The sequence below is a fragment of the Lepisosteus platostomus genome, chromosome 1 (genome assembly GCF_059453375.1).
Source record: "Lepisosteus platostomus isolate fLepPlt1 chromosome 1, fLepPlt1.hap1, whole genome shotgun sequence".
In the NCBI taxonomy this organism is placed as follows: domain Eukaryota; kingdom Metazoa; phylum Chordata; class Actinopteri; order Semionotiformes; family Lepisosteidae; genus Lepisosteus; species Lepisosteus platostomus.
Window position 1 is genome coordinate 67,579,140 of NC_142611.1, and position 27,629 is coordinate 67,606,768.

Consider the following 27,629-nt stretch of genomic DNA (forward strand, 5'->3'; position numbering starts at 1 on the left):
ATTTCATAGTTTAGTATCTTGTTTAGAAATATATGCAGGTTTTAAAAAGTCTTTTTTTACCGAGTTGATTCAGACATTTTCCAAACAGGACAAACAGGACTGCCATGCCATGAAAACTGAATTATTCGTTCATTTCCAAGAGCTGTATTGGGGTCTTAAGCTCTTCCATACATTTTGGAGAAAAAAAAAGGAAAATTCCATTCCCTCTTCTCCTTATCCATAAATAAAAAACAATATACCACCTGATCTTTTTGCTCTTTGACGTATTTATTTATGCTTGTGATTAATCACTACAGTACAAGTCATAATGACAGCAACATCCACTGTAATACAAAAAAATATGAAGGAATATTTTCATGTTCATTACTCAGGTAGCAATTGAAAGGGAATGTTTGGGGGTCAAGAAAACTGTCTCCTCACAGTGCTCTACCCTGTTGGCTCGGCATTCGTCTTCACAGAAACGGTGGTGGCTTGAATTTTAAGCATAGCGTAGGAGAGAGCAGACCACAATAATAGCTTTATAAACTCCTGCCCTTTGTGGACCATTTAATGTGGTAAAATAATTCAGACACTTAGAATCTCCAACCTTTTACTAGGAATTACACTGCACTACAATGCATGAAACAAGTAGAATCGTAGAATCCAGTGACATACCATGGTCTGGGATGATACGTGTTTTGTCCTCCCTTTGACATGTAAGAAAACCGCTTCCATTCCAAGAATTGTTTCTTCAATAGGAACGTGCCTGTGAGTCATGGCTATACTGCTGTAGACCTGCTGTTGTAGGTAGTTTATTTACACTGCTGGGGACCCAGCTGTATAAAAGGTGACCAACATGATGGGGGATATTTCCTGTGAAGGACCAGCATTCAGTACAGTGGGGGGGGGGGATGACATAGTTTCTCCTTTTCTTAACACCATGAAAACCAGGATAAGATCTGGCCTCATGACCCAATATGGCTCAGATGCGGAAATTACCTACCTTCACTGCTTATGAAACGTCTGCCATCAGTTTCCACTTCACATCTCAGCAGGAGATCATGCTGGAGATGCTTCAATAAATCTTTCTATTTATCTAGCGTTTCTTCTACTGCTGTGATCCCTCATAATCATTTCTTAGCATCTTTTTTCTTAATGCAAAGCATATAGAGAGCATCTGCTCATATAGAGACACCTTCAGAAGGAACAGAAGGAAAGTCAGAGATCCTGGTAAAATAGACTGGTAGGACAATTCTCATCTTGGACAGCAAAGTCTGGATTTAGGGAAATCTGAATCCTAAATTTATTGGACACCTTTTATTTTCAATTTGAAAATTTTTATGTATATACTCTTTATAATTTCATTAGTGCAGATATTTGATTTGCCTTATGCCTTGATATTAAATTTTACATCTAGGCTGCCTTGCAATGCCTCTTGAGACAATGACTTTGACCCATTCCCCTGAACGTTTCGAAGGTTAATGAAGGCATGTATTGGAATAAGCCAACCCTGGCTGGCTGGATTGTATGCCCAGACTGGTAACAGGGTTCAAAGTGACAAATGAGGTAGAAAGGAAGCCAGAAGCAGTGACCCTTCATGAATGGGGACACTGGAGTGATCAACCCGAGGTCTCTTAATAACAAACAGAAGATTGGGGGGAAGGGGGGAAAGTAATTTATCAATTTCATAAAAAAGATTGGTTAAGAAACCTTAAGGTGGGTTTTCTGAAATCCCAAGGTCACTGTAGCCTACAGAGTGTTGCCGATAGCTCTGAAATCTCCACTTCGCCAGGGTTACAGGTCTGCTCTGCCCATCCCTTACTTCACCTACAGGGGGAGCCATTCCTCAGGGAAAGCTGCATAAATGTCAGGTACTGCAGTAGCTACCCACACACATTCAGAGATGAAAGGAGAAAGCTTTTACATGCTTTTAACTCCTAGATCTGGTCAGATGTAATTTGGTCCTTAAAAGTTAAAGAGAGTGCTTAAAAATGGCAGAAACCCAAAACAGACTCCATTACACCTTTTAGTGCATTTCCAAAGGTCACCCAGCCCAACAATTTTTCAAGTTCGGTGCATAAAAAAAGCACTCAGGGTTACTTGCATTCACACTAAACCATGTCAGGTTATGAAAGATTCCTAGGCAAAACTTAAAACATACAGCGGGAAACAGCTGTAGCAATAGTAACTTACTTTCTGTAAGAGGCCTATTACCTTTGTGCACGGTAGATTTCATGCAAACTCTGCAGTCCATATTAGGATATCATAAACATATGAAGTAGGCACTGGTGGCTCCATCCTCACTGGGACACACCTGTCTTCATTCATGCCTATGTGGGGTGGAGTTCGAAAGTCAGCAGACTGCAGTTCAACAAGCACAATCCCAGAACCTTTGCTAAATTTCATAGTCACATGGTGGCCTGTTGGTGGCTTCTCTCCAGAAAAGGGTCCAGTGTCCTCTCAAGAAAAACAACCAATGAAAGCTGACTGAAAGGAGAAAACCTTCCCAAAAGGAGGAAAAACCTATGTACATTTGGCACAGAAAACAATGACAGCGCAATTGCAAGAGATTCAGAGAACCGTCCTCTTTGAACTTGTGCGATGTGCAGATGCTGGTGCTGCGTCAGTGCATCACGGGCACAAGCAGTCAGGCAGCTGGACCGGCTTGGCCCGTGCTTGTCGTTTATAAGGGGTGTGGGTGTAGCTATATAGCTGGAGGGCTTTCAGGGATAGAGTGTGGAAAAAGGTTTGCCCGTGCACGTGTGCGTGCGAGATCACGAGAGCCTTCGCTTGTGCGCCCGAGTGTGCTCGCGTGCCCCGGGGCTCTCCGTGTGCGCCGGCGGTCAGATGAGGGTGGCATCCAGCCTCTTCATCTCCTCCGCGGAGCTGCCCTTCCCGTTGCTCTGCCCGTTGGCCGTGCCGTTGGTCTTCTCGCCCTGCCTCTCGTGGGGGGCCGTGTTGGGGAAGCTGGGGGGTGGGCCGACGGTCACCCGGCTCATGTCGGTGATGGAGGAGTTGGTGTGGTAGTTGGAGTGCAAGTCAGACGTCATGAGCCGGCCATTGCACTGCATCCTGTACTGCATCCACTTCCTCTTCAGGGCTGCCTGGACCTGCGGGGGAGAGGGCAGCTGTTTAACCAGCCAGCCCCGGAAGAGCTTTCCTGGAAGTTCATGCCTGGGAGTGTCCGACTTACTTCCTGGAGTCCTGCTAGGTTCTTTCAACTGTGTTGTGACCTACTGTAAGCTTTCGACGAATTTAGAAGATCACATGGGCACCTTTTGGGTGAGTGAGGAAGATGTGCTCGACAGAGACAAGTGGAGAAGAGCAACCAAAGCAGCTGACCCCAGGACAGTCTGGGACTAAGGCTGTGAAAAAGAAGAAGAAGAAGAAGAAGAAGAAGAAGAAGAAGACGACATGGGCACCTTTTGTTCGAGGGATAGTCAATTGAAATCTGAAAGTACAGGTGTGACAAAAACACCTTCTGAAGTGTTGTGGTTTTGCGATTAGTAAGACACCTGTTAAACAGGCAGGGAACTGGAAGGTCTGGAAGCCAAGTGTACCCTGAGGAACCCTTAGGAACTGGAGTTCAACCCTTCCTTGTCTTATCGGGGAAGCGAATCTGCCTCATACAATGCTCTGAAGCCCACTGGAGAAGCAAACGACACCTACACCAGTGTTTCCCTGATTTGCCTCCCATCTCATTTCTGTAGCATTCAACCCACTAGGGCCAGTCCTTGAGTGGCATCTTTCGAAAATAATCGTTCCATCCTGATCTGCACTGCAGTCAGAACCACGGACTCACTATCTTCCAGAAGATGCTGAGAACCCACCCTTTCAGGTCCCTGATCCCAGAGTCCCTTGAACGAACCCTAAAGTATGTTCTGAACTTTCCATTATGTTACTTCCTTTCTGTCAAGCAGCACTGAAGCTTTTGAGCACAAAGCAAAATCCTGGCACTTCACAATACAATGACTGTTTTCTGCGGTTTTAGTATTGTGTTATGCTACTGTTATATACAACCTTGGTATCGTGTCCGGATATGATTACTAACGTAAGTTGCTTTGGACAAAAGTCTGCAAAGTAAATAAATGTGATACAGGGTGTCTTTCAGGGAAGATGGTACCAACTGGAAGAGTGGTGAAGAAACGCCTAACTGGTAGATTATGTTATCTGCTATCTCTCCTTATATTGAAATGCACTAGATGCATTAGTTGTCTGACAGTGTTTAAGTACAACATTGGCCCATTCCATGCATTCTCCGCTTAGGACATGACTCCTCAGAGGATTAAACTGACAGGTACAAAAACTATATACTGTACATGCTGTAACACGACTACAATCAACATGCCCAGTGGGGATATACAGTATCAGTGGGAGGGACAGCGGATGTGAAGACATTGCTGGTTCACACTTCCTTTTCTCCTCCTATAAACATTTTTTTTAAATTTGTGACTCATTAATACTTTCAACCTGTAATGAATATATCTACTTTGGCGTACACTCACCTACCTACTTTTTTCCCATGCCAATGTCTTGCCCCCACAGGGTTTAATTCAGACACAGCCACAATGCCATCTAATAGATAGCTGTACCGGGGGGATTCTTACCTCTCCGTTGCAGAAGCAGAATATAGTTGCAACCATGAAACCCTGCAGAGAGAGAGGTTGTTATTACTGTGTGTTCAGCTGTACAATGAGTTCTGCCTTACCCTCCTCTTTCTGACAGACCATGCACCTGCCTTCTGCACTAGTGTTTCTAGTAATCAGGCCCAGAGAATAGTGGCATAAACATAAAAAAGTGTGACACACCATCCCCTTCACCCCAAAAAAACATGTCACAGTTTCAAGCATATTAGTATTGATATTACAAATCAAACACATACCCTTCAAGCCTGCAGCTTATCCTGGCAGGGACTGATGACAGCGAAACACAGAGCTCGTTCTCATTGGCTCTCAGAGGTTTTTGTTTTTTATGTCAGTCAAACATGAACAACTGAGCACACATCACACGCCATTTCTATGTGAACTGCCTCCTGCCTGATGTGTGTACACCGATCGTGCTACACCACGCACACACCACAAGAGGATATATATGTGGCTTTTTATTTTTTTCATTTGTGTTACATCTTTTCTGTCACGGGTTTGTAAAAATGATCAGCCCGCTTTTTGCTTGAATCTAAAAATAAAACATGCAAAACTGGGTTACAAATTTAAAATATTCTGATCTGATTTCAGACCTGTGCACAAACCTGTGCACAAGAAGTAAGAGCCCTCTGCCCTGCTGCATTTGTGAGGCCCAAAGAAGAGTAGAGGGTGCTGTTGGCACTGGACACTTCTATATGAGCATTAATGTTCTGCCTCCTGCATAAATCAGCCAATAAAGATGCTTGCCCAAGGCTGAACTCTATTACCAGACATCAGAGGTTCACGCTACTAGCTGGCTGTGATTCCCCAAACAGTGGCACACAGAGGGTAGGGTGGGGTGGGATTATATGGCCGCTGAAGGCCACGCCCCTCCCGGGTGCTGTCAGTGATGGATGTGCCTCTCCTCCAGGTGGCGCTGTGCTGCCTGTGGAGTGTTAAAAGGCGCGTGGCTCGAAGGTGGGCGGGGTGGAGGAGTCTGCCTGCACTTCCTCGCTCTCCCCTGTGTGCGGGGTTCGCAGCTGGGAGTCATGAAGTGGAAAATACACAGCCGGGGAATCCAACAATAATTGACAATTCTACATTCCCAAAGGAGTGAAAAAGTGAAGCTGGGACCAGGGCTGGCAGCCTTCTTGCAAAGTTCACATTTATTATTGTCAGCAAAAAAAGTAGGATGTCATGCATCAATGTTGCTGACCAGTCAGTTTCACGGACATAGACTGAATTCACAAGCTTCAGACAGATAATGAAGCTGCGTGTAGGGTTAGCACAGCGTGGCAGAACATGCTGACACTGAAAGGGATGTGAGAAAGTGAGATCAGCAGGTTTAAACTAAGAAAAGAGTAAAGAAGTCGCAATATACGTCCTCCTGCGGATTCACTGTGGATGAGACTTAATTTTGTCTGCAGCCTAGGAACCTGCAGAACATCTCATTAATGTTCTCATTCAGGCAATGTAAACTATTAAAAAGAGGCCAGTACAGTGCTAGGACACACATTAACTAGAAAGTCTAGAAAGGTTGAAAATAATGACATAATCCTCCAAAACAGGGTTAAGGTGAATGGTGCCAGTGCAGTGCCGATCTTTGGTACCACCAGCTATTAACTTTTCTAATTAAATTAACACTTTTTTCTTCTGGATTGGCCTGACCTGCTTTATCCTACAGTCTGCTGCAACAGAGATGACATGAAAAAAGAAACAGACACAGGGGTTGCTTCCTGCGCTGAGTGAAGTGGGCAGAGGGGGGCCGCGGCTGTACCTGGTAGTGCATTAAGATGTGCGTGATGTACTCGTAGACCATCTGCGCGGACCGGCCCTCGGGGGTCCAGGGCACCAGCACGAACTGGATGCCCAGCAGGGGGACCAGGATGAGCGTGGCGCGCACTGCCTTCATGTAGGTGCTGGACTCCGCGCTGTGGGTGACCTTGAGCTTGGTGATGAGGACGCGCATGATGTTCAGCAGGAAGAACAGGTTCACCTGCAGGACAACGAGAGAGACGGCCAATCTGCTGTGATACAGCACATTACAGCACGCCTTCTGTAAAGCTCTTTGAGATGCTACTTTTAGCTGTCATATAAATTAAACTATTATTATTATTAACCACTGATTACACGCATTGTACTGAATTTCTTTGCCTTACAAAGAAACATAAATTGTGCCAGGGAGAAGGAAAAGTCTTTTAAAGCACCAAAAACAGAGATCAGTCCTGGAGGGCCACTGTGTCTGCTGGTTTTCTAGGTCTCTTTATTACTCTAATACTGCACTGGAGATAACGGTGTACAAGGAAAAAGGAACCCAATGGTTACTTTAATTACTCTGCATTCAATGTGCAGTGGTTTGATGACTCACCACTAAAGCAGCGTGAATTGGCCCATGAATAATGTAAAGCAGGCTTGTGTTTGAACTGATCCAGCACCTATTGGAGATAACAGAGAGAAAAATACTACGAGGAACAGATGTTGAATAATCTTTCATATGCAAATAGAGCAGGGCATGAGTTTCAATGCAATAAAGCTAAAACAAACTACTCAGCCAGAAACTGTTTCACAATGAATGCTGTTCTGAAAAAGCAGAAAGCTTCAAGGGTAATAAGGTCATTTTTAATGCATTAGAATAAAGACACCAGTGACCATGCTTGAGATTGCCATGCGTGCTGTGATTTCAAATCAAGTCATTTCCTCTTCCTCATCCATTAGGTTGGGGCAGCAGGTGGTGAGTGATTTGGTAAGTTCAACAGTGAAGTAATGCAGAGTCGGAGAAATGTGATTGTTTTTACATTAAATAGTTACAGCAACAAGTTAGTAAGTTAGTGTTTGCTATATCTTGAAACCACGCCCCCCTCTCCAACAAAATGCACTGCATAAATACTAGCTTTTTACATGAGCTTCTGTGTCAGGCCCTGTATGGAGTATGGAACATACAGGTAAGCACAACTTCCCAGCTACGGGTTTGTGCCTGCTCCGTTTTGCTCTCGGTGTTGTGTGTTATTTCACGCGGCATGACGACGCCCCAAAATCAAAGTGTGGCGAACTATTGTGGAGTGAATATTTGGCTGAACCTGCTTGGCTGAGGGCCGACCTCCTGGCCATAGGACGAGGAGGCCAAGACCCCCCCAAGCAAGGTAACCAAGGGGCAGCTGCAGAGGTGGAGTTGGGATGCTCACGCTCACGCGAGGGAGAGGGAGATATCGCATTTGGTATTTATAGCATTCGGTGTAAGAAGGACGAAGGGAGAGATTGCTAATCACTGACGGCTGGGGATGATTGAGCGTGGTTGTTGTCATCCCTCCTGAACTTTAGTTCAATAAACCCCATATAAAGACACATTGCGGAGAGGGCTGAGGCAGCTCGTGTTATTCTTACTTGTCATTGAAGAAGTTCAGTCTGGCCACTGCGTGGATGGTGGTGGGCACCAAAGGGAAAACTATAAGAAAACCAGAACAGTCCATCACAGACACAGCCTTAACATCAAAGAGAGGCTGAGCTGAAACTGTTGATGGGCTTTCAAAAAATGTCATTGCACTCAAATGATATATTTTAAAAAAGCTATACAAAAGAAAAGAAATGGCTACCAAGCTTAGAAAAAAAGCAACGTTATCTTCTAATAGTGCTCGGTCTATTTTTTTATTAAATGAGACATGAGAGACTTCTTTTATGCTTTAGCATTATCTCTTAACGTTTCATAAACAACAACCACCATTTAACTGGTTTTTGTAGTAAAAGAATTCAGCACCACTGAGATAAAACAGTACCCGTTATAGCAAAAATACCACGAGTCTGATTTGTACTCAGGAAAAAGATGTTAAAGGCTCGTGATAACACACAGTATTATCCCAGTAAAATCCCAACTGTTATACGCTCCAGGTTGTGATGAGGGAAACGGCACAAGGGATTGAACTGCACACCTTCCCCAGTTCTCAATCTGTCAATCGAGATCCTAAGCTTGCTTTGCCCAGATAAGCACATCTAAGTCTCTTAATTCACGACATATAAAACAAAGAAACTGCATTGCATACCTCTGTAATATGTTGTTGTGTACTGCAACATATCAAGCACACTGCTAATATCCTGCAATCCAGTTCAATATTGAATTATGCTTTGCCGATACCGGTGTAATATTCCATGCCAATAAAGCTTATTTCTACTGCATTGAAAACAAGTGGACGTGTCCTAGGCTTCAACCCTGACCACAGGGAAATGATGAATTAGCTCCAAAAAGCCTGGTTCACATGATTTGTCAAAATAATGTCTCATGAAATAACACACTTCAATTTAACTGTAGAATAACTTTTATCTTACTGAAAGTTATTAAGACCCATTTGACCCACCACACTTAAGCTAGAGCCGCGAGACTCTGGTAGTGCTGGGAAGAGAGCACTACTAGATTTACAGGCAAAAAACACATGCAGTCGCTGAGAAATCCCCCCTGCTTACACATGTTTGTGGTTTCCCATACTATGCCACCGCACACTTTCCACTCTCTCTTTCTATCTCTCCCGCTGTGTGAACGCCCTGTAAGACTCACCCCAGCCCAGGATGTAGTACCAGCGCAGCTGCTGCTCCTCCACGAACACAGCCACGATGATGAGCGTGTGCAGGTAGATCCCCTCGCACAGCATCCAGAAGTAGCTGGAGCCAGTAGTGTAGAGGTTGAGGAACTGTAGCACCTTGCAGCCAGCCTGCTCCCACAGAGAGTCGCAGAAGGAATTGGATATGCTTAGAAACAAACGGGCACATGGAGTAGGGAGGGGATGACATACACTGGGACACCTGGCACAATCTGGTTTTGAGCTCCTCTGGGCAGCACTGCACAGGTGCTGGTGTAGCGGAGCTAGTTCGGATACGGCGACGTCATCGCCCTCACTGCGTGTAGCAGGAACCTCGGCTGCCTGGGCTGAGGGAGGTCTCCTTTAGCTCACGCGGTTGGTTCCCTGTTGCGTTATGCCAGAGACCCGGGTTCGTGCCCCAGCTGCTGCGGGATGGAACTGGGTGGTGGAAGGCACGAGACCGCACGGAACCGTAATGGTCACACTCGGGGCACACAGTGACAGGACTTTATCAAAGCAGCTGAGTCCAAAAGGAAGAACAGACAGAACCGGTGTCACTTTGACTGTTCACTGTAGGACCATTCAGAATGTGAGCCAGGAGAACGGATTCACACAGGTGATCACAGGGGAAGAACGAGACACAGCACTGAAACACACTAATCAACACTGCTCCTTGTTTTGACGTTTTGCTCCAGAGAACAGCGGACTTTGCTGAAAGTCGCTATAGAAAAGTATGAAGATGCATATCAAGCTGGAGGCACAAAAGGAGGAGGAAATTAAAAGTGTTGCACATTTTAGTACAGCAGCAAAATGGTCTGCAGGTAGGGCAGCTGAAATATTTCTGTAGCTGGCAGGGATGTGGAGTAGTAGGGCAACACAGCTCTCACCGGGTTGCTGGCCACAATCTCCTGGTTGCTGGCCACAGAGAGAGAGATCATGGTGAGAATGGAGTTGAGGATGAAGGAGAGGAAAAGGTTCTTGTGCAGAGAAATTCTCTGGCAGCTCAAACTCCTGCGGAAAGTAAAAATAATCTGTGTGAGGTACATCTGCAGCTTGAGTGACCTTGATTACTACCATTTTTAGTTTGCTGAATTTGTTTCATTGCTTGCAGTAAATGACTTTCAAATTTCAAATTAGGAAACAGGAGAAAGCCCAGGTGCTTTGTTGGACTGAGCAATTTAGCAAACATCTAGTGTAACATACCTCCACCCAGAATGGTCTGGCTTGGGATGAGGTACGGAAAACAAGCTGGTCAAGGTGGACCTAACTTTTTATTCACTGTTTACTCAACCCAGAATACTTCCTCACAAAACAGTGAAACACGAACCAGAGGGCAAAAATGGAAAATCCATGGAAGCACATTTACAACCCAAGAACACGAGGCACTTTTTTACCCAAGAGTATGGAAGAAACTAACCATTCACACCATTGAAGTCGATACCCTGGCTTCTTTCTAGAAACAGCTGGATGAGATCCCTGGTTAATTATCTACTTATTACCACAAGGGCCAGATGGGCAAATCCTTCCCACTTGTTTTGCAACCTTTCTTATGTTCTTAAGGTGTAGTTTAGACTGTAGAATCCCTCCCAGCTACACCTTGTCTAGACCAGCCAGTTCTGCCTCCACTGGATGTCTGCAGCTGTAATGTGGCATCATGGATAGTGTTCTGAAGCTGGGGATAGAGGGGGCAGACTCACTTGAAGTAGAAGAAGATGAAGAGAGAGATCAGCAGAGACACCACCGACAGGCAATGGCCGGTTATCGCCATATAATACAGGTGGTATGCTGTCTGGGGAAGAGAGCATGTACAGTCAGAACAAAAAAACAACAACCAACAAGCCTGCACAACGCTTGGAAATAAAAATACTCCCACATACAGTGCACCCTGTCACATTAAAACATCAATAATGAAGAAGTGAATTAAAACAGAATCCTTGTAAATACAGAGAACAGACCCACCCAAGCCCAAAATCAAAAACTGTTTTGATTTAAATACATATACTGTACATGCTTCTTACATGTATGTTAAAGCTTGCATGTTGTCCTTTACAAAGTTCACAGAGTGCACAGCAAGGCTGAGAAAGCAGCTTTCTCAGGCACGACTCAGTAGGCCTCACCTTGAGCTTGATCTCAGTATAAGCAGAGCAGAGAGTGTAATTGGTCCAGGTGCGATTGCTCTCAGGGTGCCGGAACCACTGGCCATCTTGGTTGCAGACCTTCATCACCTTCTCTGCAGGGAGAGGACCAACATGGACAAATGCCACTGGTCGGCCTGTGACCGCTGCAAGGCTGGACAACGTAGAACAATAGAATACACACCCGAAGGCACTTGCCAGAAAAGGACAGAACGTCAAGACAAAAAGATAAGACTAGAGATTTAGATCGGCTACCGATGTCATTATGATGGATTATCATAGAAACTTTGGCATAATTAAGGAGGGAGACGCATTTTTCAATCACCCCACTGACTCCGGCCAGAAGCCTTGGGCCTTAAGGAAACATAAGTTTCAGCGGGAGGAGAAAGCAAAAATAAATCTTAACCAGATAAGGCCAGGCAGGGTAGTGACTTTATACGTCAACAGGAAATCATTAAAATCAATGCAAGAAAAGTCATGTCTTTTTTAAGAGCAGCAGTAATGTGCACTAAACTTGAGAGTCCTGGTCAACACATTTCAGCACCCAGATTACGTGCTGCTGTGCTTTTTCATTTGCACAAAGGGAGCTAGGGCTGTGACACCTGACTTGAGGCTGCAATCACCTGAGCTGCTGCAGCCTACTAGATAGCTTCTCCCTCTCTGTCTCTAGTAGCTTTTAAGCCCAGCACACACAGGGAAACATGTGTCCAGATGAACTGTTTTCCCATAAAGGCTTGCTGTTTTCCATGCTTCTTGAAACATGGAAACATTTCCCTGAGTAGACCCTGGCTTCTACTTTGGGCAAAACTGCAGAAAACATTTTGCCGCCGACCAACCAGGAAGAGACTTTGCAAGCGTGAGATCGCAGGCCACATGATTTTGGGAGATGACCCTATTTACAGAACATATAGTCCCCTCTAGTCACAATTTATCAGCTATCCCTCGGGCGGAGTGGTGGCTCTCAGGCTAAGGATCTGTGCCTGTGGCTGGATGGTTGCCGGTTCAGATCCCGCAGCCGGTGGAGGAATCCTACTCCGTTGGGCCCCTGAACAAGGCCCTTAACCCCAACTGCTCCAGGGGTGCTGTACAATGGCTGACCTTGTGCTCTGACCCCAAGCTTCTCTCCTTGTCTGTGTCTCATGGAGAGCAAGCTGGGGTATATGAAAAGATGAATTTGTAATGCAAGAAATTGTGTAGGGCTAATAAAAAGCAACATTATTCACACAGCATGGTCTCTTCGTTTCCACCTTCTTTTACAAAGTTTGTAAGGACAGCATTGTCCAGTGGCATCAGGCATTTGTGCACTTTTGAGGCAGGCAGCGGGAATGAAGGTGTCTCCTGACTGTATGTCCTTGTGCGGGCTGGGCTTTAGGGGGGGTGACAGGGCACAGGGAAAGGTCACTGACCCGAGGGATCGAAGTCCTGGAAGTACTCCGGGCAGTGCTGCATCGCCGTTCCCGGGTGGTAGTCCCCCCAACACAGCCAGCCGTCCCATGTGCGGTTACAGTAGGGATCTGTGGGGAACAGCAAAAAATTCCTTGTCCTTATCCAGTGTCCCCCGTCACTGCAACGTGGCCTTGATTTGGATATTCTGGTCCAGAGGCAGGAGCGCCACCTATTGGTCCGCCAATACTGCATGCAGCAGCAACCTGGTTTTCCTTAGAGTTCTGCCATCCCGGCACCGACCAGGCCCAGCCCTGCTGAACACCTGAGGCCTGAACACACCAGATGAGTCTACAAAACGGAAATTCTATCGTCCTTTACACATGTCACCGAGGAGACGGGCACCCAGATGTTGGCTCTATACTGTAGCTGTACTATAATCCAGAAAACTGTACTATATAAAATAAACCTAACATACTTTTAAAACAACACCAAACACTCCGACATTAGTCTTGGAGCTGAAGGGCGTTGCTATCTAAGAAGCCTGATGTCTGAATTCATCACTGATATGCCCAGCACCCAGGAGCCAGTTCACTAGTGGGCACTCCCAGCACTCTGTCCCTGTCAACACAAATACCCTGGTATCTCCCCCAGCACCTCACTTACTGCTCATTCATACAGCAAAACATCAACACCCACGGACGCAACACCAGAACAGTGCAATCTATATACTGTATGTACACAGCAAATAGAACCTCTTACAGCTAAAAACCAAGGCTTACAGATCTTCAAGTTACTCACTCACAGAGTTTGGTGGAAGATTTGAGTTGTGAAGCATACAGTATCAATGAGTAGGTGAGGAAACTCTCACAGAAATAACTTCCTCAAAACATCTGGGCAGAGCCTTGGGTTTCTTTGTGTAAGCTCAAGAACGTGAATTGTCCTCCGCTGAGTAGAAATAAACAATTAAAGGAAGTCTGCAAGTCCCTGTTGGGATCGTGAACTTTAAATATCTTTACTTGATTACTGCAGCAGCTCAGCTTGGAGACACAGCCCATTTCCCCTTAAGAGCTGTTGTTTCCCCCTCAGTGTCTTTAGGATGGTGAGATAATGCTGGCACAGAAAAGCTTGTTTGTTCCAGTGCCAGGGTGGCAACAACTGGGAGGCTTTATTCTGAGCCGCTCATTAACTGTGGTAAAAAAGGTGCACGAATGACGTCATTAATGGTCGCTAGGGGTGTCTCCATCTGTGGTACATTTTACCACAGCAGGTTAGCTCCCGTAACAGAACTCCTGCCAGCCTGCACCCTTGTGGCTCGCCACTAACACGGCAACATGCCAACTTTGGGGGTTCTCACAGTGCCTTCTACAATATTTAACCCCAGGAGTTTCAGAAAGACGCCTCAGACATCATCAGATGAGTGATCAAGCCTACGTTATGGGTCGAGGTCATGTTCGTGCCCAGTCAGGCGCCGTTGAAAACTCGACAGATGGCGTTCTGCAATTTTCCCAATTAATCTGTGAGCGCTGCCGCAGCGGTGGGCAGCATACTGAAGGGCAGGAAACACTGGGATTTCTAGCCGTGGCCGTGACTGAAAAATTACTGACACTGACGTCATTAATGATCTGGCCAACTGTGACTTGTGTTCAGCCCATGACTGATTTTATTGGAAGGTAAAAAATAAATCGAAATAGAACCAGTAAATAATTTAACTTTGCATGAACGGAACAGATATGCTGTTCTCATCATCTCCCTCCATCTGGCAGTATAAAAGCACATGGCATATAAGGTGTGTGTGCATTTATGATCTGTAAATGACTGATGCTTGAAACCATTCTTCAAGTACTCAGACGGTGTTATCCAAAGTGATGCTGATGGAGGCCACTGCTGGGTAATAAAGAAGAATACAGTGTAATCCCTTCACACTGATCAACAGGCACATTCTGGGAAGAGAATGAAAGCACTTTGCTTCACCTAGCAAGGCAGACAACGAATCCTCCACCTATTTTCATATTTGGAGTTTTGCATGTTAGCCCCGGTGAACTCCACAAAATATTTTCATCAAGACAGCTTTTAATGAACCACACGGGACACAACATTACCCGACGCCTCGCACAAAAGGAAAGCAATAAACCGGTTCGACCAAATTCTCGGCTGCCAGCTCCTCATTTTCAGCACTTCCTAAAAATGTGGAACTCTGCGCCATCCAGCTCTACTGCCAACGGCAGGCGACAGGTTTCTCACCACTTCCAGAGTAAGGGGGGTCGTTCAAGATCTTCAGGTAGCACTCAAACTGTGCAGTGAGGATCTGCCCCCGGGACACCCCCAGATCACTGGAGTCAGGGGATAATGTCTGTTGAGGCTGCACTCCGTTTGTCACCTGGGCACAGGTGGGTACCTACAGCAGCATGGGGAGAGAAACACGGCTCAGAGTCCCACAGCTGTGTCACGAGGCTCAGGCAAAGCAAACAGCCAACGGGAGGAGAGATGGGAGTTTATTTGCCATATACAGTATACATGTGCATGGGGAAAGGATTAGTAATTTGCGTAAAACTTCCCTTCAACTACTTTAATGACCTCTTTATAGGCCATGCACTAAAACGTGTTGTCACAATATTCACAACCCTTCAAGAACATTATTCCAGGAGACAGATGCATACATTTTCATACTAACTCAAATTCGAATCCACATCCAAACTAAAGATCTAAACGTAAAACATAGTGTAACATGCATTTTATTCAGTGTTATGAACCCTATATTATGTTATGTCTTATGCAGCAACAGAAGCAGAGTGTTATGTTATTTTAGCAGATGATGTCAATGCTAAGAATGCTAGGAATGTATTAGGCAGGCAACACGAACCCTCACTCAGAGGAACTGTAACTGTAATCTGTCTGTATCATTATGGAAGCACACTTCTTTCTGGAACGCACCTTCCTGTCTTGCACTTAGCTGCGTTATTATTTTTGGCGGGAGAGCAGGGTTGGAGATCATTGTAATAATGAAATAATCAAAAGGTCTGTTGTGTCTCTCGAGTCCAGCGGATACACCTCCTGTCTCCTTCATCCATACCACAGCGTGCAGGAGTGGACTCCCACTTCTGCCTCTTCCTCTTCTCTCCACGAGTTACTGTATCTTCTGTGGCCTGCCCCTCCCCACTATCCTATCCAGGTGGATGCTGCACATTGGTGGTGGTGGAGGGGAGTCCCCATTACCTGTAAAGCGCTTTGAGTGGAGTGTCCAGATAAGCGCTATATAAGTGTAAGCAATTATTATAATTCTTATTATTATTATCCTCTAGTCCACTGGCCTGATCAGCTTCACACTGATGCAAAGATCACACCTCTTACTGAGTAATCAGTGCTTTTAGGTCAGTAGCAGAGACGTTACTCACAAGCCAGGCCTAAGTCACGTTACATGTACTGTATATGTACAGAATGCAACCATACAGTATATACTGTATGTGGTAGAGATGAAAGAACTCATGCTGTTGTGTAAATGGAAATGTAGATCTGCATTCCAGAAAGACAACAAAACGAGCAAGAAAGTGACTCCCCGCAGCCCGGCAGCTTTGGGGTTTTACAGCTGGATTTATATTTCCTTACCACGGCCAGCAGTGACATCAGCAGTGCCCACAACAAGACCCGCACCATCCTCATGGTTCTGCTGACAGGGGCCGGCTCACTGGGGCCAGGGGTCAGCCGACTGCAAGAGAGAGAGAGAGGGCACAAACGCTCAGCACGCCGGCACGCTCATCGACGCTACGTTTTGAAAACAAAAGCACTTTGCAGCTGCGACAAACAAACTCACTGTCACGTTTCCACTCCAGAAGCAAATAGGTTTTAGAAAGAAAAAAACAACACTTATTGCAGGAGGAAATACAATATTTAGACCCTTATCACCTAGAATGTACCTCACCTAGGATTATACGGTAGTACCTGAAAACAGACAGAATCATAGGGGTAACACTACAAATGCAGACAGATTCTGGTGTTATATATTTCCAAATCCTCACAGAAAATATATTTTTCTGTGACAGATATTCAAGATTTGCACAAAACACTATAGAATTTATAGAAAAGTGATCTTCTTGCATGGCGCATCCTGTTTTGCCCCAGCGCTTTCTGTTTGTTTAGATTACACCCCCATCTGAGAGCAAACAGAGCCCGACATGTCCGTCCTTCATCTGTATGGGATTCTGGAGCCGTTTCCGTGTCTGTCTCCCTAGTCCGACTCCTCCTGGGTTCAGCCACCCCCCTTCCCTCCTTAAAGGTCAAAGTTAATAGAAACTTGCTGAAACAACATTCCCAGAGTGACCCCACACTCTGCTTTAAAGACCTAACAGCAATTGGGCTGGGGGGCAGGGAAAACCACGCATTCAGATTGCAGCTCTACGTGCACTTTGGGGTGTTTCAAGCTGCAGACGTCCAATCTGCATTGCGCTAGGGTCATTTCCTGTCCACACTCTGCAGAGAGAACATGCACAGCGACAGACTCTTAAATCCTCAGGTCACAGGTTGGTACATGCTGGTTTCACTGCTACAAGGAGCGTATGAGTGAGAACAGTTGTGGTGCCAATGCTACACAAAGGCCTTAACTAACCACTGCATTCCCCGAGCACGTCTGCTGCCAGTCCAGCAGACGTGCATCAACATTTGGTTTATGCAATAAATGTGTTCAGTGATCTGTTTTTGTTTTCAGGTGTTATTATCTGTTTTGTTTTTTTATAATTAAAAGTTCATTTAATTCTAAAATGGAGCAGAAGACAAGGTCCATGCCAGATCAGAGAACACACAATGTTAAGAGGGTTAAGAGGAGAAATTCCTGAGACCGGCAGTTAAATTAAATGAAAAGGGATTCAGGCAAATAAATTGCTTGTGTAAGTGGTCTGATGATTACAGCCCCACAAGCCTTTTTTGTTGTTTTGCTCATAAATAAAATTTCATGGAAACAGAAGGTCAGATGTCCTGTCACAGGGGACACACTGCACTGATTTCTTGGAGACGTTAACCCACGGGGGGCCTGTCCAAACTCCAGAGTCTGCAGGAGCAAGTCTCCCTCAGTCTTTCACTCCCTCTCTTTGCTGCTCGGAGCCTGGTGTCGGGGCGCGGACCTGGCAGCAGTGAATGGGAAACCATGGTTTATGACTTGGCTTCATTATAAACACAGGATTAAGGGCAAACTTAAAAGTTTACAATAACAGGAAGGAACTGGCCTTCTCTTCTGGTTCACACAAGCGCCTCCATCTTTTACTGTCAAGCCCGCCTGTGGTGGTGGAGCTCTGTCTATGCTGGTGGTGGTAGTGCGAGCCGGGAGGGGCAGACTGGAAAGAACTGCTGAACTGGGACATTTTGTAAATAATCAAATGGGTGCTACTGTAGACAATAAACTACGGGATGCCAAATCAAATACTGACCTTCTTGCAAACATATCAACATATAAGAACTCCATAATTTTTTGATGCACTTAAAAATGAGAACAGGAGGCAATTCTCAAAGCTAGGTGCAAAATTGGACCAAGCAACCAGCCATGATGTAGAACCTGATACCCTGCCTCTATTCAAGAAACAGCTGGATGAGTTCCTTGGATCAGTGAACTACTACCAAACAGGCTAGATGGACAGAATGGACTTCTCTCTCCTTTGTAACTGTTTTTATGATACTGAAAGCTATCTGTTAAGCTGCTGTAGGACACAGAATATTTGTTCCAAACAGGGTTAAGATAATTTACCCAACATAATGTGGACAAAAGACAAAGCAAGAGACATTTATTACTAAAACCTGTCCCTGCCACAACACAAAATCTAACTCTCCATCAAGCAAAATACTTTTAATGGCTAATTTAATCTGATTGAATCCTCCTATTTACTTTAATTTAAGAATATATTTCCCTGAAAAAATGCTCACTTAGGTTTAGAATGGTAAATAAGAGGAAATTCCATTAAAGCACATTGAAACCAATGTAAAAACACAGCAAAAGATAGCAGAGCATAGGGAAATCAAGGGAGTACGCTGTGGAAAGCACTAAACACAGTATTAATGTGGCAAAAGCACAGTAAACACAGTAAAACTATAGTAAAACCTGGTCAATCATAAAGCAGGATGGTGGTGCAAAGAATAGGAAAATGAAAATGGGATTTGATTTGTATAAGCAATAAAAGAGCCCGACATGTCCGTCCTTCATTTTTACAGGGAAAACTGTAAAAATGCTGTGTGGCAAAATCTTTAATAGCAGATTATTAGAAAAACCCAGTCAAACTGTTAAGTTGGCCAGAGGACAGAGACAACGAGTACAGGTCGCAGCTAATTCGAGGGGCTGAACTGTGATGGCTGCACAGATCTGCTCGGTTTCTGTGTCAGAGGCTTCATCTTGTCCACACAACAGAATGTCAGGAGGCGTCTATAAATAGACTGCTGTCTAATTGCTGTCCCTTTGATTAATGCTCTGAATTCCCTGTGAATGACATTGGAAATGCTCCTCTTCTGGACAGGAAAGCCAGGAACGCCGCATCCTGAGCTGGTCCTGGGGGCTGGGGATTGCAAAACGGATACGATTCTGGAAGCACCGGTCGCCATGAAACAAAAGAATGTGATGCATTCTGGGCATAAAATGACTACAGTAAAATGTCACAGAGGATGCAGGCAGACTTTGTACAACAATGTGAGAGAATCCCCACATTTGTTATTTGACCACCACTTGTTCTGATCTGTAACAGAAACAATCTGCTTCCAAAATGCTATTATTTCCAATACTCATTTGTTGTGTTTTTATACAACATTTCAGTGTATCCGTCACATGGCAGAGAAGGAAAACTTCACAGTCTGTTTTCTGTGTAATTTACAAATTTATATACACTTTTATTTATACAGTATATACTTTTTGGTGGGATAAACCTATCGTGCCATCAGAAAGACAAAGGGTATGCTATAGGTTAGGACAGTGCCCTAACAGAAAGAACCTCCTTTTTCTCAAGGCTGTTTTAGGGCATCTTGCTGAAATACAGAAGAAGAAGCAGTTGTGTGGTTTTTGTCATTCATGCAAATAATGTCAGTCAACCCTAGATAAGATAAGATAAGATCACTTTATTGGCCATATACAATTTCTCAGATTAGGAATTAGTCTTTTCGCATGCCCCAACTTGCTCTCCATGAGACACACAGACAGGGAGAGAAGCTTGGGGTCAGAGCGCAGGGTCAGACATTCATACAGCCTAATAATGATTCCTGCAAATCCACATAATTTTAAAGCGCTACAGCACTGAGACATCCGGATATCACCCAGAAGCAAGTTAAAAAATCATCTGAACAAACAAACAAGGAGGCACACAACTTACAGCCCCTGTTCAAGCAACAGCCATTTAACTTTACCAAAGCCAACTTCAACAGAGCCAAAGATGACAATCCCTGTACTTCATGCTGGTGCTGCTGCTGCTGCCAGCACACTATTTTTAGATCAGAAGAGCGTGTCATCACATTGGTAATGCCCCACAGCAGTTATATAAGGCCAATCAAATGAAAAAACATATTCCTGACCTTTAACCCTTTAAAAGTCAGGGCGTCACTGTGATGTTTGCCGTTATCTTGAAGTACAGAAGTAGTAACCTGACAACTTCACAAGCATTGGCAGGTAAGGACTACTGAACAATGTGATTTGTTTTTAGACACAAGCAAGGATTCACTGCAATAGTGCAGTTTTTTTTCTCAGCACGCCATGCGTTTCTTGAAAATCCATCTCTGAGCACAGGGCCAGTCATGTTAACACAACACACCCCTCATTTAAAAAAACCCAAACCAACTAGGCTTAGACATTCTCATTGCAGAGTCCGTTAAGCGCAAGTTTGAGAGTTACAGATTAGCACAGGATTCGTTTTTATAACAAATTAAAATCTTCTTCGAGAAGAATATACAAGGAAAAACGTGTTCACTTGACAATCTAGCCAGGAACCTTACCTTGCCTGGCTGTCCACATTCTGGCATATACGCCTTAAGACAAACAGTGAGCTCTTTCAGCATGTGTACAATTAAACTGATTATAGGAACCAGAAGTCAACCTTTTTGACTGTAAACTGGCTTCAAAATGTAATTTCTGCCCCATTAAAGGTTCACAATTTCCACATACTGTAAGTGTTGGGCAAAAAAGTGCCTTCCGTTACAGTCGTAACAGTGGTTTTGCAGTGGAGCCTGTGATTACCCAAGCTTTTAAAGAGTCCTCCCCCAGGAGGCCAGGGGTATAGCACAGCTGACATCATGAGGGAACACTGGCTTTCACTCCTCACAAACTTATAAGGACAGATTTAAAAAAAATGGTGCACATATGAGTTCTTCAGTCTTGCAACATGAACATGCTTCTCTGCCACACGGAAGCACAGGAAAAAAAGTGATAAAGCAAAGTAAGTGCATAGTGTAAGCATTACAAATGGAAAATGCAAAAACAACATGCACATTTATTGCTGCTTACGTTCATCAGGGAAAGCCCAGAAAAAAAAAACCTGCAGAAGTGACTCCAAAACTAACATGTTCCAATAAGCCAGAACCAGCTTTTCCTCTTCAGTTCACGTAAGGAATCAGGGCACATGCTCCTTCTTGCTCTGTCACTTTTAAACCTCACAAACCAGGGATTACACATGACTGCTCATTGAGGAGGTTTTGCAAATAAGAGATTTGACTCGACGGCATATCTCAGCTCCTGAGACACCACAGCGTGCACACACAATCCTCAATCACAGCTTCAGGTGGAGGCGACACAACAGGGTTCAGAATGTCAGCTCATGGGCAGGGCTGTACAACTCTCGAGGGTTTCACCTGCCATTTTATAGGTCCGACTTCCAAGCTTCTTACACAAAGAACTTCTGCTCAAAGAATTTCTACAAAGGCGCCCTGCGGTTCTCTATGCTTCCGCGATATCAATTGCAATGTTGTTGTGCTTGGCAATTACACAGCTAAACCGCTTTCAAAGGACTCCAGAGACGCTCCACTTGCTTCATTAATGCATCGGTTGTTTCTACGCTGTTGTGCGAAGCGAAGGGGATTTCACATCTTATTTCGATCTGCTGCCACTCAATTCAGACGAAGGACAATGGTTCATTGATGGGGGAAAAAACCAAGTTCCAACAACAGAGCAGAAAAAAAAAATGGCGTTAGTTAACTGATGGACCACCTTCCAGGCAATTCCATAACAGGATTTTCATGAGGCTAAAGAGGCTAAAGCCAATCGATGCCAGATAAGAACTGTTTCACGAGGAGGTGAATCGGAACTTGTTTTCCTCCTCATACAAAAATATCCACATGCCTGGGGGTTATTGTTCTATGCACTGGCAAATGAATTGTTCCAGATATGAGTGACTCCATTATTAAAGATCCAGCATGGACAATGCCCACCAATGGAAGGGACCTGCATACCCATTGCTGGGTACCCCTGCCAGCCAACCTCTTACAACTGCCCTGAACTGCCAGACCCAAGCAAAATTCAGCCACAGTAAAAACTGTGAAAATGTGAAGACGAGATCAAGCAGAGCCCTTGGAGTCTTTCACTTGTAGAGCAAAATACCGATAAAAAAAAAATCAGAGCACACGTCAACACAGCCAGCCACAACAGCTTGTGCAGGGCCTGATGCAGAAGACGGGCATCGAAACCAGGAGTACAGAAATACTGTGAGCAAATCTTTAATATGATGGAGCTCCACATATGATCTTTACTTTGACATACATTCAGTAGAACAGTCCATTTTCTTACATGTGCTTTTATTTTCCATTTTCTACTCAACCAGTCTGGATTTGCTAATTGTTTGCACTATGTCTCACATCCAGAGTGGTGGCTCCTATTTCTTCCTTGGGGAGAATGAGGATGGACAGTTGGGCTCCTCTGAAACATCCGCCCAGTACATCATTCATCTTTAGACAGGTCCGCAGCACCGTATAGCAGTTTCTCTCCTTGTCCGTCCCTGTGCACACTTACATAAATACAAGAATTTTACAGCACTCCACTGCCCTCACCCCTTCCCAACAAAAGCACTTCTGTATCTATCGCTTGACGTGAAAGCAGCTTTAAGATGCAAAACTTCGCAAATAAACACTGCAGCACTACGTTTACATTCTGTTTCGGTCTCTCTGCCAACACCCTTTCATGCAAATGCTCAATTTGTTCACAGCGTCTTAAATTCAGGTAGGTTTGTGGTAGACGCTTTGCAGACTGAAACTGCAGGTTAGATAAGGTTAGATAAGATAAGATCACTTCATTGGCCAAATACACTTTCTTGTATTAGGAATTTGTCTTTTCACATACCCCTGCTTGCTCTACACGAGACACACAGACAGGGAGAGAAGCTTGGGGTCAGAGCGCAGGGTCAGCCATTTATACAGCGCCCCTGGAGCAGCTGGGGTTAAGGGCCTTGCTCAGGGGCCCACCGGAGTAGGATTCCTCTGCCGGCAGCAGGATCTGAACTGGCAACCTTCTAGCCACAGGCGCAGATCCTTAGCCACAGAGCCTTATATAAGGACCAAGACATTATCTCCAAAGGAAATCTAAAATCTCATCAAATGTGTTGGGAAACTGAGAGGAAAGAAAGTTTTGTTGTTTCTTTTTTCATTTTGTTAAATGGCTCTTTTACTTGCTTCACAATCTTTTTGAGACAATTCTGCCAGAAACGCCTACGTTTCCTCACAGCAGATGCCATGAAAGCATGGAAGCAGACAGCTTCAAAGCAGCCAATGGACTCCCCTTCATGAGATGGACCCTGCCTGCTAAACAACACCCATTCCTGCACAGGACGGTGTCGGTGCTTTAAGGTTTAAAGCTGAGGAAATGGATAAAGACCTGAATACGCCATTCTAAGGATGTGTGTGGGAGGGGTGTTAAAGGAGAACTGCAGTCCCAGTTTCTCAGACCGGTCATTAAATCGCGATAACAAAAGGAGTTCACGGACGTTATCGAAAAATCTGACAAATTCCGAATTCAGCACAAAATCGTGAACTTTGTGAGTAGCCAGGTTGTTGCAAACAACTGGGCGTGAGTCACTGTAATGACTAATGTAAGACGATGGATGAGTGAAAACGTACAGGTTGTGCAGCAAACATTTCACCGCATAAACGTACTAAAGTAATCTGCATGCAGAGTTAACAAGTAAGTAGTATTTGAAATTGAGAGCAATTTCTATTGGATTAAAAGAGATATATTCACAAGCCTGCTTCTTTACAATATACTGTAATAGGGCCATATAACCTCACCAGGAGTTTGGATGCCTCATTCTGAATCGCAAAATATGGCGCTGTGTAAACTGGGAAATTTCATCTATCTTGTGATGTAAATTGGAAGTTTTACATGTTACTGTGTGCATTTTAGTTTTATTGTTGTTTGAAATGCACTCATCAATGCTGATTCTTTCTAACCCAAACATATAAAAATAGCCTTGTAGTTCCCCTTTAATGTTGTGATCCAAACTCGTGTGTCCTGATCACCAAAATCTTTAAGACACTGAAATGGGTTGGAGCGTTGCATGCAAAAGAATAGGTGTAGACACAGGCATACAGTATATAGAGCACAGCAGATATGTGTGGATATGGGAACTGAGAAATATTATTAATTCCATGCTGTAGCATTTCTCTCCTGCCAGGAGAAGAGTCTTCCAGGGAGACAATGGCCACATCCACACTGCACACTGTGGTCTCCCAGTGGTTTAATGAGCCGGACATGTTAATGAGCTCATGTTATCCAGAAGTCATGGTCTTCTCAGTCATCAGATCTGAACCCAGTCGAGTAATGGCACTGGCTTCTGGAGCGATGGCTTTCATTAACCTGGCATAAGCGGACTGAGCTGAGTGGAAGACAGGTGCCACATCCCCTCCTGCAAAATTCCACATGCTCTATGTCATGGCGCCGGAACGGGCACAAGTGGTATCCCAACGCCGGTTAATTGACTTTCCATTGGTCTTTCCTTGTTTTTGTCCACTACCTGTAGGGGCATGCATACAAATCTAGGGCTGGCGTGGGCAAACCTGGCTTTTTCTTTCTACCTCGACCTTAATGACTTAATTGAACCAATTAACTGGATTACTAAGTCTTAATGAGGTGCTAATTGAATGGTGCCTCTAAAACCCACAGGAATCAACACTCAAGGAGCAGGGCTGTCTACCCTCAATCTAGAGTGTACGCCGCTCTCTTGCCTGGGGTACTTTCCCTAAAACACAAAATTCTTTAGCATACATACATTGGTTTGGCTAGCCGTTTTGATATATCCATGTACACAGGTCATTGATCATCACTGCAACACTTTCCAAGCACCTAATAATTGCTGAAAGCACAAAACTCTAAGTACATATGAAACTGTCTGTCACCATTAGTACAGATGAGCAAGACCATTTAACTGCAGATTCTCCAGTCCTTTAACTTACACTCAGCCAGGACAGGGGATATCTAGTCATTTTTTCCCTGCTGTTAGACAGACTGAGACTCAAACATGCCTGAGGAAGGCTCCACAGTTGAAACGTTGTGTCTCTTGTCTTTTTCTTTCAGCATGGAATAAATAATATTGCTTTTTTGCTGACAAAAATGCCTAAATAGGCCAGCGGATTCAATCTCTCTCAAACACAATGGTGTGATAAAACAAAAGTAGGACCCTGATGACTAAACTCCAAAGGGAACAGTGAGGAAGGGGGCATTGCTGCCTTCTGCTCACAAAAAAATAACGCACTTTGCTTTTGGAGTGCTGCAAGATAAAAAAAGGAAAAAAAAACACTCCTGAAATACAGGGGTCTGGTTTTGAGGGCCTCTTCTTTGTTTACTCCCGAGGTCATCGTGAAAAACAAGGGCACACTGGGAAAAGTGAGAACAAAGCCCAAGGTCAGAGTCCCAACCGCCCTGCACGATATCGCATGTGAACACGCATCACCACTTCCTGCTCTGCTTTCACACACAATACGCTTTAAATGTAGCGGCTGCACAAGGGGAAGGCTTTATGACAGTGATGGGAATGTGCCCAGTTACAGCAGGGTGAGGCCTAAGGCTTACAGCTCTGAAGAGATCAGCTGTCCAGCCACAGCGTGGCCGACAATCAATACTTTGACCACCTCTCTCAGTGGCTCAAGACTAGACAAAGAGAGGGCAAGTGTGAGACCAAGTAGCTTCTAGTACGAGGTCTCCTTGCACTCCAGCATGATTCTCTTAGACACTGTAACAGCCCTCTTGTCCCCACACATAACTAACCTTCTGCTTATCAAAAAGACACAAACTGGGCACAGCACCTACTCCATAAATACTGTGCTTTACAGCCTAATGAGCAATCCAACGTGAGACTGTCTAGGGTTTCAGAAATAAAAACAAATTTGTCATGTGAATAAATGGATGTCGTTATTTACAGTATATTGCATTAGATGGTCTAGCTGATACTATTTATCTGTAAAGTTATTCAATCCAAGGAGAATGACACCAGGAACCAGGGATATAACCAGGGACATCCTTTGGATGAGGCGTAAAACTGAGGTCCAGACTCTCTGAGGTCATTAAAAATCCCAGGGTGATTCTTGAAAAGACTATGGGTGTTATCCTGGCGCCCTGGCCAAAATTCCCCCTGGCCTTTACCAATCATGGCCTCCTAATAATGCCCATCTAAGAACTGGCTTCATCACTCTGTTCTCCTCCTCACTGATAACTGGTGTGTGGTGAGAGTACTGCCGTCGTGTCGTCCAGGTGGGGTGGCACATTGGTAGTGGTGGCTGGGAGTGTCCAGTGTCCAGTGAGTGGAGTGTCCAGAAAAGCACTATATAAGTGTAAGGAATTATTACAGTTCATGAAGCACAGTGGGGGATTAATGCTAGACTTGGGGTTTTAAGAAAGCTGCCGCTGTACAGATAAGATGCTCCAATGAAGGAGTTTTCTAAACCATTAAAACAGTGCCATAAATCTGATGATAACTAACCTCTGCTGTAAATAAACTGCAGATGAGGATTAGGTGAGGATTAGGTTTACAAAAACCTAATCCTCACCATAACCTGAACGATATCCCTAATCTGTTAGAAACATGTTAACAGTTTGTAGGAAGTTATAACAAAGACCACAGAATAAGCAGTAAACCGGAGTAATTATGGAATCTCGCTCCACATTTTTCAGAGTACCTGATTGTTGATTTCCATGTTGTTGAAAACACCACAGGCACTGTGTCCACTGTCCACTGTGTCCCCCCCCACCACATGTCATTCCCTGATTAACTGGCCTACTCAGGGCTTGTAAAGGAAAAGTGGTGTTTGTTTTTTCAAGAAGTTGTGAAGTGCTTACAGATCCTGAGGAAGAAGCTACAGTAGCTTCCACACTCTGCGGGGACTGCTATAAATAAAGTCATTGTTCCACCCCCCACACCCACTGAAAGCCACGACTCACCTCAGAGGTGGGCCGGCGCTCGAGAGACCACAGACTTACCCCGTGACTCCCTGGCACAGCCCTGGCAGAGCTCCAGTTTCGATACCCACCAGTGCTTCGCCTGCCTGCAGACACCCAGCAGCTCGTGTGGACCTCCTTAAAGTTGCAGAGCAGTGACATGATCAAAAGCCAATCTAGTGTCAAGTGAAGAACACCCCAAACACAGCCACTGGATAAAGAGCACACGCGTTCACAGAAGCCCACCGTAGAAGCCCAGGCCACTGGGCTATACCTGCTGAATTTCAGATGGTTATTACTATTGTTATTTTTATTAGGTTGTGCTGGGGAACCATTTGTCCCGTCTTTCATAATCATCTGCATTCTGAGAGCAATCTGTATGGAAATGAGTTATCAGTGTCTCCTCTCTATTTCGATCATTTTAATCAGATTTTCTGCATGCAAGGCTTGAAGTAACTTTTTTTGGGGGTGGGGGGGAGGGGAGGCTGCTGGACTAAAAGTAGTAGAACTAAAACACGATAGAATTATTGGTTGAATTAATGAATGGAACTTAATGGTAGAATTACTTTTCTGTGTTGGA

At 44.7% G+C, this 27,629-nt stretch overlaps 1 protein-coding gene across 1 annotated transcript in view; it reads right to left on the reverse strand.

The window, feature by feature from the left end:
- Positions 1–246: 246 nt before the first annotated feature.
- LOC148678550 (calcitonin gene-related peptide type 1 receptor-like) overlaps positions 247–27,629 on the reverse strand; it is a 36,276-nt gene continuing 8,893 nt past the window's right edge. The window contains exons 2-13 of the mRNA XM_088633921.1: positions 16,291–16,390; positions 14,929–15,082; positions 12,708–12,815; positions 11,284–11,396; positions 10,864–10,955; positions 10,054–10,177; positions 9,145–9,298; positions 7,983–8,043; positions 6,970–7,036; positions 6,379–6,597; positions 4,587–4,628; positions 247–3,089 (exon numbers count right to left, since the gene is read on the reverse strand). Of these exons, the coding sequence (XP_088490047.1) occupies positions 2,823–3,089; positions 4,587–4,628; positions 6,379–6,597; positions 6,970–7,036; positions 7,983–8,043; positions 9,145–9,298; positions 10,054–10,177; positions 10,864–10,955; positions 11,284–11,396; positions 12,708–12,815; positions 14,929–15,082; positions 16,291–16,344 (1,455 nt within the window). The 5' untranslated portion in view covers positions 16,345–16,390 and the 3' untranslated portion in view covers positions 247–2,822. The remainder of the gene's footprint in view (positions 3,090–4,586; positions 4,629–6,378; positions 6,598–6,969; positions 7,037–7,982; positions 8,044–9,144; positions 9,299–10,053; positions 10,178–10,863; positions 10,956–11,283; positions 11,397–12,707; positions 12,816–14,928; positions 15,083–16,290; positions 16,391–27,629) is intronic.